This window comes from Candida tropicalis (genome assembly GCF_000006335.3).
Source record: "Candida tropicalis MYA-3404 genomic scaffold supercont3.3, whole genome shotgun sequence".
Classification (NCBI taxonomy): domain Eukaryota; kingdom Fungi; phylum Ascomycota; class Pichiomycetes; order Serinales; family Debaryomycetaceae; genus Candida; species Candida tropicalis.
Window position 1 is genome coordinate 2,052,482 of NW_003020055.1, and position 16,905 is coordinate 2,069,386.

Genomic DNA, 16,905 nt, shown 5'->3' on the forward strand with positions numbered 1-16,905 from the left:
TTTCGGACATTTTTTGACGGACAAATTTCTTCTTTCTTCAGTTTGAGTTCAAGGATTACATTATTTTTGTTACAACTTACCTGATTTTTGGATTATATCCTCGTCCCTCCTTTGTCATACTTTGTCTACTTTACGGTTTGATATTCAAAGGGTTTGTTTCTATTTCTGCAGATTCTACGGTAGAGATACCCTTCTATTTTCCAAGTCCTTTCTTATCAATCACAGTACATTCATCCTCATTAACCAAAGCTCCCTCCTCTTCCAATATATCGGTATTCGCATCATACCTTTTCATTACTTTGCTTCTTGGCTCTTTCAAATATCTTCTTCAATGAGTTCCTCATGTGTGGTTGATTTTTCTTTTTGCTTCTTCCCAGAATCACTGGTCTTTACAGTGTCCTTCAGACCCAAAACTTCTTCCATCATGGCATCCAACTTGTCAATTGTATCATAAGGGTCATCACTGACTAAAGCACCTTCTCTTTGTAATGCATTATTATTGGAATCATTCTTTTCATCTTGAACAGGATTTCTTGCTCTGGAACGTGAACGAGAAATAGAACGAAGATAATTGGTAGCTGATTCTGAACGTTTACTGAAATATGAATCACTCATGTGATCTTCTTTCCTTGGGGTATCAACCTCAAAATTAGTATAATCACCACTTGTCAATAAAGACGGATCTCTTGGTAATGGTTGTTCAGCTTGGAAAGCAGGATTATCAGACTTGGCCAATGCTTCAGCAGCAGCAATAGAATCACCCATTGTTGGCTTAGATTGTCTACTACGTCTTTCATCCAGTGCAGGAGGTTGAGCGGGAGCTTCAACTTCTGGAGTCAAATCACCTGGCAATTCATACTTGGAAGGTTCTTCAGCATGAGTACTCTTATAAGAATCACCACGAGCCAAGTGAGGCTTTGACAAGTTGGTGGTATGACGAACAGAAGATGAGGACTTTTCTCTAATTCTAGTACTTGGATTAGCTGATCTTGATCTTGATCGAGCTCTTTCGGTGTGCAAATACGATAATTGACCACCGTCTTCTAATCGTTGCTGTTGAGCAGGAGAAAGTAAAGTCTGTTGAGATTGCGAAATTGGCAGCTCAATATCCTTTCTAAATCTTGAATTTCCACCAGACGCAGAAGTCGGCAATTTTTCTAAATCATAAGATTGAACGTGATCCAATAAATCACCGTGATCTTTGATATCGTGTTCCAATTGATATTCTGATAAATTTGGAGTCGAGTAGTCTTCTTGTTGGTAAAATGATGAAGATCCGGTGGTACCAGATGATGAAACTGGAGCTGAGTTTGATGCAGTTTCTGGGGGAGTAGATTTGCCCAGAGACACTTCAGAAGCTTCAGTCTCAGCTTCAATTGGTTCGTCATCGACAGTTTTGCTTGCTTTTTCCACTTTTGGTTCTTCTTCTTCTTCTTCTTCTTCTTCTTCTTTTTCGTTTGATTCGTTTTCTTGATCCTTCTTTGGATGCTTTTCGACATGAGTGGCGTCTTCTTCCATAATAGCATCAATTTTAACACTACCGTCTTGCTCTAAAAACTTGTCAAAATCTTCTTCTGATCCCAATAAAGCACCTTCATTGATCAAATCATCCAAAGAAGCAGTAATTGCACTACTTAAACTAGAATAATTGTTCAATTTATTGTTGGTACTATTCTCCTTTGTGGAGTTGTATTTTTCAGGATGAATATAATTATTATGTGACGAATCGTCGGCAGATCTAATTGATGAACCGACTAAAGATGGGGTTTCCGATTTTTCTGCTTGTTCCAAGCGTTCTTCGATATCCATGGTAATTGATGATATAAGTTAATTAGTAGATAGGAGTAATAAAAGGGATGAAGTAAATGTATAGGATTATAGATTAACCTCTTTGTTTTTTTTTTTTTTTGCTTTTTTTTTTATTTTTAAGATTCTTGTTTTCTCTTTTATATAATTTTAAGAAAAAGTGTTGGCCTTTTGTTGATAAGACAATCCTGCGTTAAATGTGGGTCAAAAAAAAAAAATTAAATACAGCAAAATTAAATGTATTGAACCAAGAAGACAAGAAATAGTTGGGCTCAAACTGCTAATTGCTACTGTTTAAAACAAATATAAAACCAATATGAGCTTGTAATATCAATAATATGTTATAACTCATTATTATTACAATGCCTTCGTCCAATTATCAAATTAAATACGTTGCGGGAATTTAATCGTCTAGATGCTGTGATTTTGATTTCACACAAACTAGTTTCTGAAATTGGGTAAAAAAAAAAAATATTTTCTTTGATTCGATTTACAGCTAAAGTGGAGTTGATATTGTGGACTTAGGCGCTAGACCTTTTCTCTAAATATTAGTTACTATTGCTACAGTATACGAATTTCAAAATCTAGAATTGTATTTAAAGAACAAGGAGAAACGGATACAATTATATGTGCTTTGATTGTTCATTGATCCTATATAATGCCATTGAATCACACGATTCATGAAAAGATATCTAAAAATAAATAAAAAGAAATGTGCCTTTTCAGAGCAAGGGGAGAAACGAGAAACTATATAAGCAACCTGATTATAGATGTTGATGAACTTACCATTGATTGTCTTGGTATGGTTCAATTATTAGAAACCAGACTCCTCTTTTTTTTTGTTTCTATGATATTCTGATCGTATTCTTATTGTCTTTCTTTTTTAGCAGCTGCAGCACAACAGTGTACACGATTATCAATCTGAAACTTCCGATTGGACGAGAACTCCCCCGCTATTTTGTTTTTCTTTGGTCCTAGAGGTTGATTCAAGTATCACCATTCTATCTTACATAACAAGAAAGAGTCTTTAACTTAGATGTCATTCAAAAAATAATGGTTAAAACTCTAATAGGTGTTAGAACATTCTAGGCGGTTTTGAAGATTATTATTCTTAATTTTGTGCTTGAATATTTTTTGAAACAAATACAGATGGTCATTTACGGCTACCAATATTCGTACCCGTCAAGTATATCCTCCTGCTGCTGGTTATTTAAATTTTATGACTCGATTAGACCAATATTTTGGTATCGATTTGATCACTTAAACCCTATGACTCTCCTAATGAAACTTCATGACTAGCATGATGGCGCTCCAAAATCCGCCGGGACAAAAATATTAAGTGTGCTAAACACAAAAAAATATTTCTGGCACGTTCGCCACCAACATCCCAGCGGGAGGACGGGTAGTAGAGGAAAGAGAGACAGAGAAAAAAAAAAAAGAAAATCTTTTTCAAAGCTTTATAAAAGCGAATCATTTCTTTTTTAGATTCTTTTTTTTTCACTTCCACACGTTTCTTGTTTAACTATTCAATAACAAATAATAACAAATAACAAATCATAATGCCTAGACAAAGAAGATCTGCTCCAGCTCCAAGACAACAAACTAGATCTGCTCACACTGCAGCTGCTCCATCTGCTTATCCACAACAACACAGTTACCCACCACAAGCTGCTCATCCAGCTCAACCAGTTCAAACACAATCTAGTCAACCAGGTTTATTTTCACAAATGGCATCTACTGCTGCTGGTGTTGCCGTTGGTTCCACTATTGGTCACACTTTAGGTGCTGGTATTACTGGTATGTTTGGTGGTTCTTCATCTTCTGCTCCAGCTGAAGCTGCTCCACAACAACAACAAGTCGCTGCTTATCAACAACAACAAACTCAAGAACAATCTAAACATTGTGATGCCGATGCCAGAAGCTTTACCAGATGTTTGGAAGATAACAATGGTAATATGCAAATCTGTGATTACTACTTGCAACAATTGAAAGCTTGTCAAGAAGCCTCTAGACAATACTAGAAATTCAAAAATGTGATAGTGGACTTTGACTTAAGTAAAGAAATACCGCAATAATTCAATAATGTTAAAATCTTGTAAGTAGAATCAAGGTGGCTCTTCATCGTCAGGAGAGAAACAAAACAATACTAATTTATTGAATATGTATTTAAAAAGAATAAAAAAAAAAACGTAATAGAATATTTATTTATTAATTTGAAATTCAAAGTATCTGACAAACTGTAGTATATTAGTTTCTCTTCTTTTTGGAATCCCAGTAAAAGTAACCAGCACCTCCGAACCCTATCAAGGCAAGAATGGCAAAACCAGAACCACCACCGCTAGTAGTTTCTTTTTGACCCTGTTGCCCTTGATTAGTCAAATTATCATGTTCGATATCTTCAACAACAGGACTTTGTTTCTCAACTGATTCAGTCTTGTGGTCAACTTCATTTTCACTCAAATTGACAACATCACTAGTATTAATATTTGGATTTACTGAAGATTGAACATATTGATCATGATTTGCTGATTTTTTAACTTTTGAAGGGTGACTTTTTGGTCCAGAAACATCAATTGGATCACTACCTTTATCTTCTCTTAAAATAGGTTCAGATCCAACACTTTCACCACCATGAACAACATGAGCATTGTTTGCCTCAACTTTAACAGATGAATTGCTTTCTTTAGCAAACAATTCTCTTTCAACAGATTTGGCCTTTTCTTGAGCAATATCTTGTTTAACCGCTTCTTTAGTTAAAGGTGGAGCTTTAGGTTCTGAAGTTTTTGGAATGAAATCATATTTGAATTCCCATTCATTGATGGAAGTTTGTGAAGGTAATCTAAATGAATCAATGGTTGATGTATCTCCTTTAGCAAAGATTGCCGCGGAAGAATGGATAGTTCTAGTTCTGGCAACAATTGGTGCAATGGATCTAAAAGAAGTTCTAATCATAGTGGAAAGTAATAAAATGTGAATATATGAATAAATAATAATAAGAATATATATATATATAAAGCAATGAACAATTATATATATAAAAAAAGACAGAGATAAAGAAAAGTACAAAGTATTTAAATGTTTGGGGGAAGAGAAAAAAAAAGCTGTGAGAATGAAAGAGAGAGAGAGAATGTGAAGTGTATGTTGTAATGTCGATGATCGGAATTTCTCAGAACAGAGAGTCATCTGTAGAGAATGTCAAATTTCTATGGAGAAATTACATAATCACTAAGAAAAAATCAATATATATGTCCAATTTGATAGGCAGAGAAGTAGAGGTGCAACACAACAACAACAACAACAACATGAAAATGTGCAAGTAGTCATGACTCCTTCTTCAACAAGGCACAAAATAAAATGGAAGCAAATTTATTACAGACAAAAAAAAAGCGGGGGGACGAAAGGAACAACACAAAATATTTTTATTACAGCAGAATTTCAATTTCAATTACATAAAATTTTCTGGCCGAGAATAGGTCCGGATTTAGTGAACAAAATAATTAAATAGACAAATAAAATACTGCAAAAAAAAAGTATACTAAACCATACCCAACCATTTATTACTTCGATCTATAATACGTTTATTTAATTACATAATATGCTATTTCTTTTCTTCCTCTGCATCATCGCCATCATTACCATTCTCCTTGTTCTTTAACGAAATGTCTTTTTCAGACAAACTTCTCTTCATTTCTTCATTTAATAAATCTTCAAGTACCATACTCGGGGCACGTAATGGACTTTTCGGAGGTACTGAATATTTACTATCCATAATTGATCCATTGATTGAAGAATCGTTAATTGTTGAACCTGCTGCTGATGCAATATTAACATCAAATAAAGTCAGGCTCTTTTCATTAAAGAATGTACTGTTATTATCACCATTATGAATTTTCAATAATAACGAAGCCAGGGAACCATTATGTTGATTTCTATATAATGGCAAATCAAAATTCTTCAAATCCATAGTTGGACTAATAAACATAGATCTTCTAACATTATTATTTTTAGTAATATTACTATTAGTGGTGGCTTTATTTCCCAATACATTGTCTCTATATGAACGGCCTTGGTTTGAAGATGATGAAGACGAATTAAGATCTAATGCAGATGAATTTCTTGAATAAGAATAAGGAGTATTCAAAACTTCATCTAAATTTGAATAATAAGTCTCTTTTTCTCTATGAGCTCGTCTTCCAGATTTAATATAGGAAACCAATCGATAAGTAATGATCAGAAGAAATATAGCTCCAAGAATAACACCAACAATTATGAAAACCAAATTGGTTGGTAAGTCGGGTACATTGACATAAGGATTATTCAGCTGAGGTATATGTGTAATTGTTGTTGTGGTTGCTACTGTTGTGGAAAGGGTTGGTAAACCAGTCGAGTCAGAATCAGCTCGACGAACTAATGTTGGAGTTGATTGAATCATCGAGGTAATTCTATCATGTTTATGATGTTTATGATAAGTTGCTGCCATGACCACATTGATCAAACCTAATAAAACAATAACCATTTTTTTTGACAGGATTGAAAAGTTATAAATATAAAGGAATGACTAAGGGTGAGTATAAGTAAATAATAGCTTTTGGTTTGTTAACTGCCGATCAAATTAAATCTATCAAGTTAAAAATAAAACAGAAAAGAAAAGAAAAATCCTCGACGGTATTCAAAGAATAAGAAAATGAAAATTTACTGTTGAAACAATTGGATTAAATTATATATAAATATATAAATATATAAATGAACTGAGCCATGTAATTGTTTAATGCCCATGTGTATTATTGCCCTACATATTAGGAAGAAGAAGAAAAAAAAAAATTGAATAACCTGAAATTAGATAACCCTTTAGTTTGTGGAATTTATTAAATGCATAGTGATTAGATTTTTTTTGTTGTTGTTGTTGGATGAAGGATGTTGAACCAAGCGTGTTTTTTTTTTTCTTTTAGTTATTTTTTTTTTGTTTCCTACGATATGGATAGTACTTTGCTGTTGGAGAATTTTCATGATATAATTCCCTCCCTAGACCCTTGAGTTGTAACAATTCTTAGGTGGTTATAATATTATGAAGTATAAAAACTTTCTTACAATTGAAAAATGCCCAAAAAAAAAATCAAAGCCCATCTTAAAAGGGTAAAATTATTGATGTAAGAATCGAGGTGAAACTTTGCTCTTGTATTAATTTACTGCAGCGCATGTTGCAAAAACAGAGTCGGAACACAAAGCGCACAAAAAGTTCCCATCCTTTTCTCTCCCCCAATACACGCGCGACTTACTCAATATTCAAGACGAGACCGCGTCTTTTTTTTTTTTTCTCTTACTCTTTTTCCACTTACATAATTACTTATACGAATCAAGGAAAGGAAAAATGAACTAGAAAAATTTTCTACGTGTCATCAGCCACAGCTCTCCTTTCGATTGAATAATAAAAACAATAGCACAATGCAATATCTTCATCTTACTTATACACCCTAGATCTGTTTCATAATCCACAAGCAACTCGTTTACTCTTTAAGACTATGGTTGTGTAAAGGGCACATCAATTAATTATTTTCTAACTTGTTTTTATTTTTATGTAATTCAATATGAACTCTATTTTGACAAAAAACTATAATACATATATATAATTAACGGTTATTCCATTTGTTGGTCGTTTATGTTTCAGAATCTCCAGTTTTCGTCAGTTGATTCAATGGCCCATTTAAACTTATCTCTTAAAGTCTTTGTGAATAATTTTTCAATTGGCACATCAAATTTCTTGGAAAACATTACCGTTAATCTTGGATCAATATAATTCATCTTGGAAGTACCCAAAGAAACCTCAGAATTATCTTCTTTGTCCTTTAATTGGAATGATGTAGTAAGTATTCTATTTTCAAGAGTTTCAATTTGACCCTTTAACTTTTCAACCGTTGCATTCTTTGGAACCACTGGTTTACCGGTTTTTCTTTCTTGCTTATATTCCTTTTCCAATTCAGTGATTTTATCCATTTTTTCCTTGATATCTTTCTTGGTCAATAATGGCTTACCTTCAAGTTTCAATTTCTCATTGTCACGTTCAAATTTCTTTTGAACTTGTTCACGTTGTCGATTGATAATGGTATGATGAATATGTTCAATATCTTCTTTAATCAAATCATCAATTTCTTCAAAATATTTTGCATCTTTTTTCTTCAACTTAGGCTCTAGAACTAAAATCATTTTCTTTAATCTGATTTTTTGCCACATCAATTCCTTCAACTTGTCATTGATTTTTTGAACCGTGTTGCTGTGGTTTTTACTTACTGTACGCTGGTGATTACATAAAATAGCAACAGTTCTATTGGCAGCATTGAATTTAACCACCTTTTCCGCAACAGTACCTTCATTTTCTATTAAGTCAATTTGATCTTGCATAGTTTTAGATGCGTTATAAGTACGGAAAACTTTGGCTGTTAATCCCTTCATGTAATTTTGTAATTGTTTGTTGACCAATGAAGGATTAATACGATCAAACAAGTCATCACCTGGTTGTTTTGGAGCCTTTTTGAATATACGTAAGTTCTTGAACACTTGCTTATCAACCTCTACCTCTTGATAGAATCTAATCGAATCTTTACCCAAAAAGTCAAACACTACCTTATTTGGTGGTTTCAAAGTAACATGTTCGTATCTCAAAGAACAACAACCAACTGTGTCGGCTTCATCATCTCCTTTCTCACCACCTGCTCTCAATGCAAACACATCAATAAGATACATCGCTGTTGCCATTTGTCTATCTTGCATTTTTTCAGATTTCAACATTTTAGTGTAATCCTTACGGATTTCATCAACATGGTTTCTTAATCTTCTGGCAGTTTCAAATTTCTTGAAATCAGATTGACCTTTAATCGACGAATTATTTGCAAATCTAACATACTTGGTAGAATCAGAAATATTTTCTTTCCACATCGCTAACCAAGTGACTTCATTATCGTGTCTAATTTCTCCCCATTGGTGGCCAGCAGGTGGTTCGGGAACTTTTGCATCTTTACCAAGATTTAAAGTAACTTGCTCTGGGGCGACTCTACGCTTCAATTTACCTGTCTTTGGATGTGCCCCACGTCCACGAAACAAACCAGGAGGTTCAATACGAAAATTGCCTACCAATTCTTTTCTACCATTAAGATAACAAGTCTTGTAAGGTTCTTCAAATTTATCTCTCTCTTCCTTAAGTCTCTTCTTTTCATCTCTACTCAAGGCTTTCTTCTCTTCACGTTGTTGTTCATAATATGCATACATCTTGGAAAAATCCATTTTTTCAAACTCCTTGATTTCAACACCACATCCACCACATTCCTTCAAAACCTCCAAAAAGTCATTAAAGAAATTCTTTTGGAAAACAGGGTTTTTGGCATGATCTGTTTCCAACATCGCACCGTAAAAACCTGCAACTTCTTCTGCTTCGGGAGGCAAGTTCACTGGCTTCCCATCATAGTATAGTTTGACGTGAGATGGTAATGGTTCATATTCTGGAGGGAAAATCACACCATTATGTTCTAGTGTTTCCCATTTGATACCTCCTTCGGTTTCTTCTGTTGCCTCCCACCATTTATACCCTTCGTCTTCTTCGGCTTCAGGAGTTTCAGATTTCGTAGGTTCCTTCTTAAGTTTGGTAGGCAGTTCCTTTGATTTTGGTTCTTTTTTAAGAGTGCTTTTCTCTTTTTTAGCTTTTGGTTCTTTCTTAGTAGCTGTTTTTCTTTTGGTACCAGGTTCCTTTTTCAACTTTGGTTCACTTTTGGTCTTTTTCGATGATCCATTAGCCAATTTTCTTTTCTTCAACGGAACCTCATCTTCGTCTTCTGAAGCATCATCTTCATCTTCATAATACGAACTAACTTGTTTCTTTCTTGTGCTTCTTCTTCCAGCTAATGGAATATCTTCTTCATCATCTTCAAAATCTGATGTTGGTGTGGTAGATGATGAACTTTTTTGATGTAACTGAGATAAAGGTATTTCTTCATCCGATGAACTCATGATTGGAATACTAAATCTTCAATTGGCTTAACTTTAATGGATATTGGCTCTTGGCTGTTGATAGTCTTCGTTGAATAAAACAACAACAAAAAAAAAATCTATCTCTTTGATCTAATAATATCTGGGGGAAATTCTTATTTCTGATGCAGATGAGTTTTTGAAATCAACCTTCTAAATGAACTTACAAAGTAGTTTATTTTTTTTAAAAAAATAGTAAAGAATCGATTTAGTTTTGTTGATTAATTGGTTGTCTGATTCAAGATGCACCAGTTCAATGGGGGTTGTGAAAGTAAATGAGAGAAGATAGGGAAGAAAAAAAAATTCAGTTTCTTCTTATTCACGAATTTTTTTTTTTTTTTTATTTCTATTGTTAGTAAAGTAAAACTACCCATGGAGACTGAAAATAAAAAGAGAGCGTGAACCAAAAAGTAAGAAAAAAAAAAGAAATGAAAAGAAAATGCGACAGATAATTTGTGCTTGCACGACTATACTAAAAATACTTGCTGGCCAATTCATCTAGAGAGGCGCCCATTTACCACCGAGCATCACGTGCATGTGGTGTAATACGTGATCTAGATAATATCATTTTGAATCTACTTTGGAAGATCCTATTACTATTATATTATCAATTGAATACGTGCACTCACATAAAAAGCCATCATAGACAGTTTGTTCCATGAATCTTGGAATATATAACGTACAAACTTATGGCCAAATGCTTTGCTGGTCAAGTGCCTTGAATGTGTTTTCTATAATTTTCATGGCCAACAGCATAGATGATTACTGATATTAACAATTGGTGTTTAGACTTTAAGAAAAGTTACTAGTATTTTGCAACAATTTTTTGCTGAAAAATTACACCAAAAAATTAATATTAGATTAGATGGAAGCCATCTTTACCTAGATCCATGTCAAAACTCGGCGTTACCACCTCAATTAGGATGACCTGCTTCATGAATCCCCTTTACTTGAGGACAAATTCAAAACTAATATTTTGTACTTTCAACATCGCAGTTAGTTAACCTTTTTCTCATTCGGTATATTTAAAAATGGCAACACAACACGATGTCACGTGCATTCTAATTTTTCTTCTTATTTGCACGACCACATAACAATCGATATTCTTTGTATGATTAATAGGGGGAGGATCACAGATTCAAACGAATTTCAGCTTTCATAGCATTTCATTATTATCTCTTTTGTGATATCCATTTCTTAAGGCATTTTGAAGTTCATATTAAAATGAAACAAAAAGCAATGGCGAACAAGGCATTCTGTCAGTGTTGCACGAGATGAGATGCCATTTGCGTGAAAAAAAAAAAAAAAGAAATTCCGTAGACTCTAAATTTAATGAAGTGACCAAATGCCCTTTTCACTGAAAATGGATATCACCAAGAGAATTTGTTCAAACCATCATGAATATCTTTATTTACCAGTACAGGTAATTCGCGGTTAAGTTTGGTTGCCTTTTTTGTACATCAATTGAGTCCAAGTCGATTGATTCTGGAGAAATCAATTCATCACTGGGGAAGAATATAGATGTAGAGATACTAACAATTACATAATTATGCGGAGAACTTTCTTCCTTCCAGAGACAAAAGAAATTTTCATTAAATTTTTTTTTTTTTTTTTTTTTTTACATAATGAATTTTTAAAGGCGAAATGTATTGCTAACCGTAGAATGATTATGCAGTGAGATTAAATTAATTGATTGTATCTTATCTCTTGCCATACAATTTTCGTAGCACAAGTACAGGAATATTTTCTTTTTTTTCTTTTAATTATTATTAATTTGTTTGATCACGGCTATTTGGCATAGGTCCCAAGCAGGAGAATTAAACATTACTCACATACAATACAGCTTAAAATCAGAAAACTCCCTTTGTTCAAAAATTTTTTTTTTTACTCATTATATATATTCTCATGAAAATTCCTGATTTTACCAGGGACCACTATTTTCTTTCGTTTCAATTTTATTAATTCTTATTTCCATTTTTCTTAGCATTCTATCGGAAAAACTTCTTACATACAATTGTTCCTTTGACAATGCCAGAAGATTATGAAAAATATGCTGGAAGCTCCAGCGAAGCTCACCAAAGACACGTTTATCCTACTCACTCAAGTAAAGAGAAAGACATTTCCAAAGAAACTGAATTCCTTCAGGATTCTGATATTGTCATTGGAGATGAAAGTGATGTTGGTAGTGTCAAAAGAGATTTAAAAGCTAGACAAGTTTCTATGATTGCCATTGGTGGTACTATTGGTACTGGTTTATTTGTTTCCACTGGTTCTTTACTTAGTACCACAGGTCCAATTATGGCATTGATTTCCTTTGTATTTGTCACAACCCTTGCATTTTCAGTCACACAATCTTTGGGTGAAATGGCTACTCACATTCCAATCTCAGGTTCATTCGCACAATATGTAACCCGTTGGGTATCTAAAAGTTGTGGTGCCAGTAATGGCTGGTTATATTGGTTTTCTTGGGCAATTACATATGCTTTAGAATTATCTGTCGTTGGTCAAGTCATTCAATTCTGGACTGATGCTGTTCCATTGGCTGCCTGGATCACCATTTTCTTTGTTATCATCTCTTTGTTTAACTTGTTCCCTGTCAAATTCTACGGTGAAGTTGAATTCTGGATTGCTTCTATCAAGGTTGTTGCCGTTTTGGGATGGATCATTTATGCGCTTATTATGGTTTGTGGCGCAGGTAAAACTGGTCCGGTTGGATTCCGTTACTGGAGAAACGGTTATGGATGGGGTCCAGGTATCCTTGTTCAAAACGATGGTAAATACATGGCCGCTTTTGTCAGTGGTTTGATTAACTCCGTTTTCACTTTCCAAGGTACTGAATTAGTTGCCGTCACCGCCGGGGAAGCTTCTCCAAGAGCTCTTAGAAGCGCCATCAAGAAGGTGTTGATCAGAATCTTGGTCTTCTACGTTTTATGTATTTTCTTCATCGGTCTTCTTGTTCCATATAATGATCCAAAACTTACACAAGATGGTGGTTTTACTAGAAATTCTCCATTCATCATTGCTATTGAAAACTCAGGTACAAAAGTCTTACCACATATTTTCAATGCTGTCATTGTTACCACTATTATTTCTGCTGCAAATTCAAATGTCTATTCAGGTTCTCGTATTCTTTACGCCTTAGCCGAATCAGGCGTTGCTCCTAAAATCTTTGGTAGAACCAGTAAATGGGGTGTTCCATATGTAGCTGTTATCACAACCGCATTATTTGGGGCATTAGGTTATTTGGCCTGTTCTGAAGATGGTAACAAGGCTTTTACTTGGCTTTTGAACATTACCGCCACTGCAGGTTTAATTGCTTGGGGTTTCATTTCTGTCAGTCACATTAGATTCATGCAAGTTCTTAAAAGCAGAGGTATCAGCAGAGACAGTTTACCGTATAAAGCGTTCCTCATGCCATTCAGTGCATATTATTCTGTTATTTTTGTTTTCATCATTGTGTTAGTTCAAGGCTATGCCGTCTTTTTTGATTTCAATGCTAGTGATTTCTTTACCTCTTATATTTCCGTTATCTTGTTTGTCGTTGGTTGGATTGGATTCCATTTCTACTTTTTCGGTTTTGGTAAAGATTCATTCAAATGGAGTAATATTTTGGTTCCATTAGATGAATGTGATATTGATACCGGTGTTAGGGATATCAACGATGCTGAATTTGATGTTCCACCCCCAAAGAATCTTTGGGACAAGTTTTGGAATGTTGTTGCCTAGACGGTTTGTATAAGATAGAATTAGAACTAAACGTAATATATTTAATGTAATTTATTTTAGAGATAGAATTATTGTAGAAAGAGATTATCAATACATTCAGATTCGTAAATATCAGAAAACTTCTAGTCGACATCAACTACATAAATCTTACACGACAAAACTAATTAGTTACAGCCTTGACTGCCTCTATGACGCTGGAGAAGATTTCCTTGTTGGCAGCAATGACACCTTGTGAGTCCAAGGTTCTACCTTTTCCAAAATCTAACGCCTTACCTGTGACATCACCGACTTTCCCACTAACCAACACACAGTATTTGACCTGTGAGTCAAGGTTGATTGTTTGACGAGCAACAGTTTCCAGATCAAATCCTAGCTTAACCTTGATCTGGGCTTGTGTGGAATGAGAAGAGTGTCCTTTTTCAACACCTTCGACTACTTTCAACTCCTTTGGATCTCTGTGTGTCTTCATGTTGATTCTCTTTTGCTCAGCAAGCGGGGTGAATCCAGAATTGAACAATGGCGCATAGTATGCACCAACACCGGTATTGCCAACATATCCAAAAATTTTATGATATCAAACTTGGCTAGTATTCAATGAATGAAGGATATAAATGTTTCAAGTTTTGGAAGCTTCTGCTTAAGGATCTGTCTTAGTAAAGAGACTTCAGATGAGCTTAGAAAGGATTCTCAGAGAGATTTTTGATGTATTAGTTTGGTTTGTAACTACAAAACAAGAATCAGATCTAGCAATACTTTCAAATTTATATTAAGTAGCAAATTATAAGCAATATACAATGATTATAATGATCTGTATGTAATTATAATCTTAAAAATGGCCCAAACAACCACGATAGCTAACATGAGAGGATAGCAAATTTTTTGTACCATCAATTTCAGATTTTCATTAGGAGAGAATACTCCAACTATTTTCACTATCATGATTAATACTAACTCTGAAACAGTCAATATAGTTGAACCTTTAAAAATTGACTTGAACAATTTAACTGAAATTCTTTTAAGGTTACCAATTGTGAAACTATTATTACGTGATTCTTGGTCAGTTCGACCAACGTTGTTGTTGCCTTCTCTTGGTACAGAAGTACTCATTTCTGGGTGTGAAGCGGAGATATCACTCTTCTTGTTAGTGTTGTATGTTGTAAAAGAAATTAAAGTTAAAAAAAATGAGAGAACTTTTATAATCCAAAATTTAAATTGGCTGTCTAGACACATTTCAAAAAATGCTCGTCTGTTATGCTTTCTTATGTTTTTTTCTTTTTTTTTTGTAGTTTTGCAACCCAAGGAATCGATTGTAGTGGCGAGCCAAAGTAGTTGATGGTTCCCCTCTTACGTTAACAAAACTTTGGCACATTGATTCATATCTCACCCCCTGAATCAACTTGTTCCTATAGTCGCTAGTAACATCTTACTTGTATAGATTCCACAGATGCTTTAATCTTTTTATGTGGCTATCTCATTTTGCTAAACAAACTCCCCCAAACTTCATTTCAATTATTAACGGACAGGTCTACGCACTCTTTTGCGACTCTGAAATCTCCCACGTAAAATAAGTACATTAAACTTAAAAAGCACTGCTATCATAAACAACTTCACTATGGATTATTCTCACAATAGTAACCAGTATTGAGCCTACCAAAATAATGATAGCCATAGCTCACCGCTTGCCAAATATACTTCTTCTCCGGTCGTTTTTTTGGTGGTAACGTCCATATATCCAACAGCTCAAAACTTACAGATACTTCATATTTAGATTGATGCTCTTCCTTTTCACTTCCAGGGACAGACTCGCTACGTTTCCAATTAGTGTAATGTATCCCCAAGTTTGCATATGGGGTTTTGAAATCATTGCCGGCGTGAGCATAGAATATATCTTTTATTGTCTTATAATGAGAGTACACCCGAAGCATACCTCCATCAATTTTCCAGAATGAAATCACCAACGCACAATCCCAAATATCCAAGACAACTAAAAACTCAAGGTCCTGGATACCCGATCCCATGCTTGCTTTGAGTGCTTCATAGATGACAGAAACATGTTTGGGGCCACCAAGCAACTTTAACTTTTGACCAATTACCACCGCTTCTACCCCCAATTTCCCTTGTTGATAATCACGACATTTGAACCATCTCCATACGTCCATGTCAGTATTGATTTCCAAGACAGTCTGCACAACAAGTATAATAAGGTACACTGAAATCATACGTTGAGCTACTTTATTAACCTTTAAAGAACTCGTAATGACTGGTGTTGTTGATAATAAACTGGTTTTTAGCTTGGTTAGTTTGTTAAGCACTCTAGTTTTGCTAACAATATGCATGATTTCTTACAGTGTAGACAAACAAGAAAAATTGTTACCTTTTGGATAGATGTGTTCAATACATCATATTGTTTGATATATATGGAACTTGTTTTCATTATAGTTTCCTTGTGCAATATAATCACATTCTTGGTTTTTGTTGTTGCTGGTGACTTCGAGAGCGCACGCAGCCAACCGCATTGCCTAAATCTTGTTTGTGTCAACTTTAGAGATGCGAAACTTACACTTCCAATAATGGAACATGTCAAGACAAGCACAACATTCAACATGCTACACCAAAAGCCGTGGGGATTGTCTACCTGATGCAATAAAATGGAAAGAATAACCGCAAACTATTTTAGGAGCATCAGTGTTGCGAGCCAACCGATGAATTGCATATCTATCTTTTTAGGAAACGTTGCTACCATAAGGAAACTATAAAGAAAAAAACCAGTTCATATAAAAATAGCATGAAGCACACGCTTTATTTTAGTAATCATTAATCGCACCATTATCACTCGTGACAACTATCAAAATGACCAGCGGTGCTAAAGAAGCACTTGACAGAAAGGAAGACTCGGGCTCAGAATTCAGTTTTGTCGGTGATGAAAAAACGATCTGTGAACAGGATCTACCAATAACTACAACGCCTGGTATTAACCCCCGTATCGAGTGTTGGAGATTGTTTATACATAATATTTTTAGAACGGTTGTTGAATTGAACCATGACCTCGATGTTTGGAAATGGTTCATGTTTTCTAACTACAAAGGGAAACAGGAAGTTCAAGCTGAGGTACAACCTGAGAAGTTCATGATATATGGTGGACCACAACATACCAGGGAAATATATCGTCGATTGAAGGCTGGTGTTGGTAAACGAATTCTGAAACTTCAATTTATAGTAATTTCAAAGTTTGAATATCAAGAGTTTGTGACTATTTTCTGGACTTGGTCTTCCACAGAAATCCGTGTTTATGATGTGCTAACAAAAGAGCTAGAACTATTTTACAGATTTGCTGCCACAAAATTTAGAAGTAAATGTGAA

At 34.5% G+C, this 16,905-nt stretch overlaps 11 protein-coding genes across 11 annotated transcripts; 4 read left to right on the forward strand and 7 right to left on the reverse strand. All coding sequences in view use genetic code 12, as the record gives it.

Annotated features, from left to right (window-relative positions):
- Positions 1-315: 315 nt before the first annotated feature.
- Positions 316-1,809, reverse strand: CTRG_02952 (uncharacterized protein; the record flags this gene model as incomplete). The annotated part of the gene is made up of 1 exon (XM_002548610.1): positions 316-1,809. The coding sequence occupies one exon, from the start codon at positions 1,807-1,809 to the stop codon at positions 316-318; it is 1,494 nt and encodes a 497-aa protein (XP_002548656.1).
- Positions 1,158-1,526, reverse strand: CTRG_02953 (uncharacterized protein; the record flags this gene model as incomplete). Its single annotated transcript, XM_002548609.1, has 1 exon — positions 1,158-1,526. One exon carries the CDS (start codon positions 1,524-1,526, stop codon positions 1,158-1,160), a length of 369 nt encoding a protein of 122 aa, XP_002548655.1.
- Positions 1,810-3,365: 1,556 nt separating the features above from the next.
- On the forward strand, positions 3,366-3,827 carry CTRG_02954 (uncharacterized protein; the record flags this gene model as incomplete). The annotated part of the gene is made up of 1 exon (XM_002548611.1): positions 3,366-3,827. One exon carries the CDS (start codon positions 3,366-3,368, stop codon positions 3,825-3,827), a length of 462 nt encoding a protein of 153 aa, XP_002548657.1.
- Positions 3,828-4,053: 226 nt separating this feature from the next.
- Positions 4,054-4,989, reverse strand: CTRG_02955 (uncharacterized protein; the record flags this gene model as incomplete). The annotated part of the gene is made up of 1 exon (XM_002548612.1): positions 4,054-4,989. One exon carries the CDS (start codon positions 4,987-4,989, stop codon positions 4,054-4,056), a length of 936 nt encoding a protein of 311 aa, XP_002548658.1.
- Positions 4,990-5,404: 415 nt separating this feature from the next.
- Positions 5,405-6,322, reverse strand: CTRG_02956 (pheromone-regulated protein; the record flags this gene model as incomplete). Its single annotated transcript, XM_002548613.1, has 1 exon — positions 5,405-6,322. One exon carries the CDS (start codon positions 6,320-6,322, stop codon positions 5,405-5,407), a length of 918 nt encoding a protein of 305 aa, XP_002548659.1.
- A 1,145-nt stretch (positions 6,323-7,467) lies between these two features.
- Positions 7,468-9,801, reverse strand: TOP1 (DNA topoisomerase 1; the record flags this gene model as incomplete). Its single annotated transcript, XM_002548614.1, has 1 exon — positions 7,468-9,801. The coding sequence occupies one exon, from the start codon at positions 9,799-9,801 to the stop codon at positions 7,468-7,470; it is 2,334 nt and encodes a 777-aa protein (XP_002548660.1).
- Positions 9,802-11,847: 2,046 nt separating this feature from the next.
- CAN1 (Can1p) lies at positions 11,848-13,545 on the forward strand (the record flags this gene model as incomplete). Its single annotated transcript, XM_002548615.1, has 1 exon — positions 11,848-13,545. One exon carries the CDS (start codon positions 11,848-11,850, stop codon positions 13,543-13,545), a length of 1,698 nt encoding a protein of 565 aa, XP_002548661.1.
- Positions 13,546-14,343: 798 nt separating this feature from the next.
- CTRG_02959 (halotolerance protein HAL2) lies at positions 14,344-14,775 on the reverse strand (the record flags this gene model as incomplete). The annotated part of the gene is made up of 1 exon (XM_002548617.1): positions 14,344-14,775. One exon carries the CDS (start codon positions 14,773-14,775, stop codon positions 14,344-14,346), a length of 432 nt encoding a protein of 143 aa, XP_002548663.1.
- CTRG_02960 (halotolerance protein HAL2) lies at positions 14,483-14,878 on the forward strand (the record flags this gene model as incomplete). Its single annotated transcript, XM_002548616.1, has 1 exon — positions 14,483-14,878. The coding sequence occupies one exon, from the start codon at positions 14,483-14,485 to the stop codon at positions 14,876-14,878; it is 396 nt and encodes a 131-aa protein (XP_002548662.1).
- Positions 14,879-15,155: 277 nt separating this feature from the next.
- CTRG_02961 (halotolerance protein HAL2) lies at positions 15,156-15,881 on the reverse strand (the record flags this gene model as incomplete). The annotated part of the gene is made up of 1 exon (XM_002548618.1): positions 15,156-15,881. One exon carries the CDS (start codon positions 15,879-15,881, stop codon positions 15,156-15,158), a length of 726 nt encoding a protein of 241 aa, XP_002548664.1.
- Positions 15,882-16,395: 514 nt separating this feature from the next.
- Positions 16,396-16,905, forward strand: CTRG_02962 (halotolerance protein HAL2; the record flags this gene model as incomplete). Its single annotated transcript, XM_002548619.1, has 1 exon — positions 16,396-16,905. A coding segment is annotated over one exon (510 nt), but the record flags the coding sequence as incomplete, so codon positions are not given.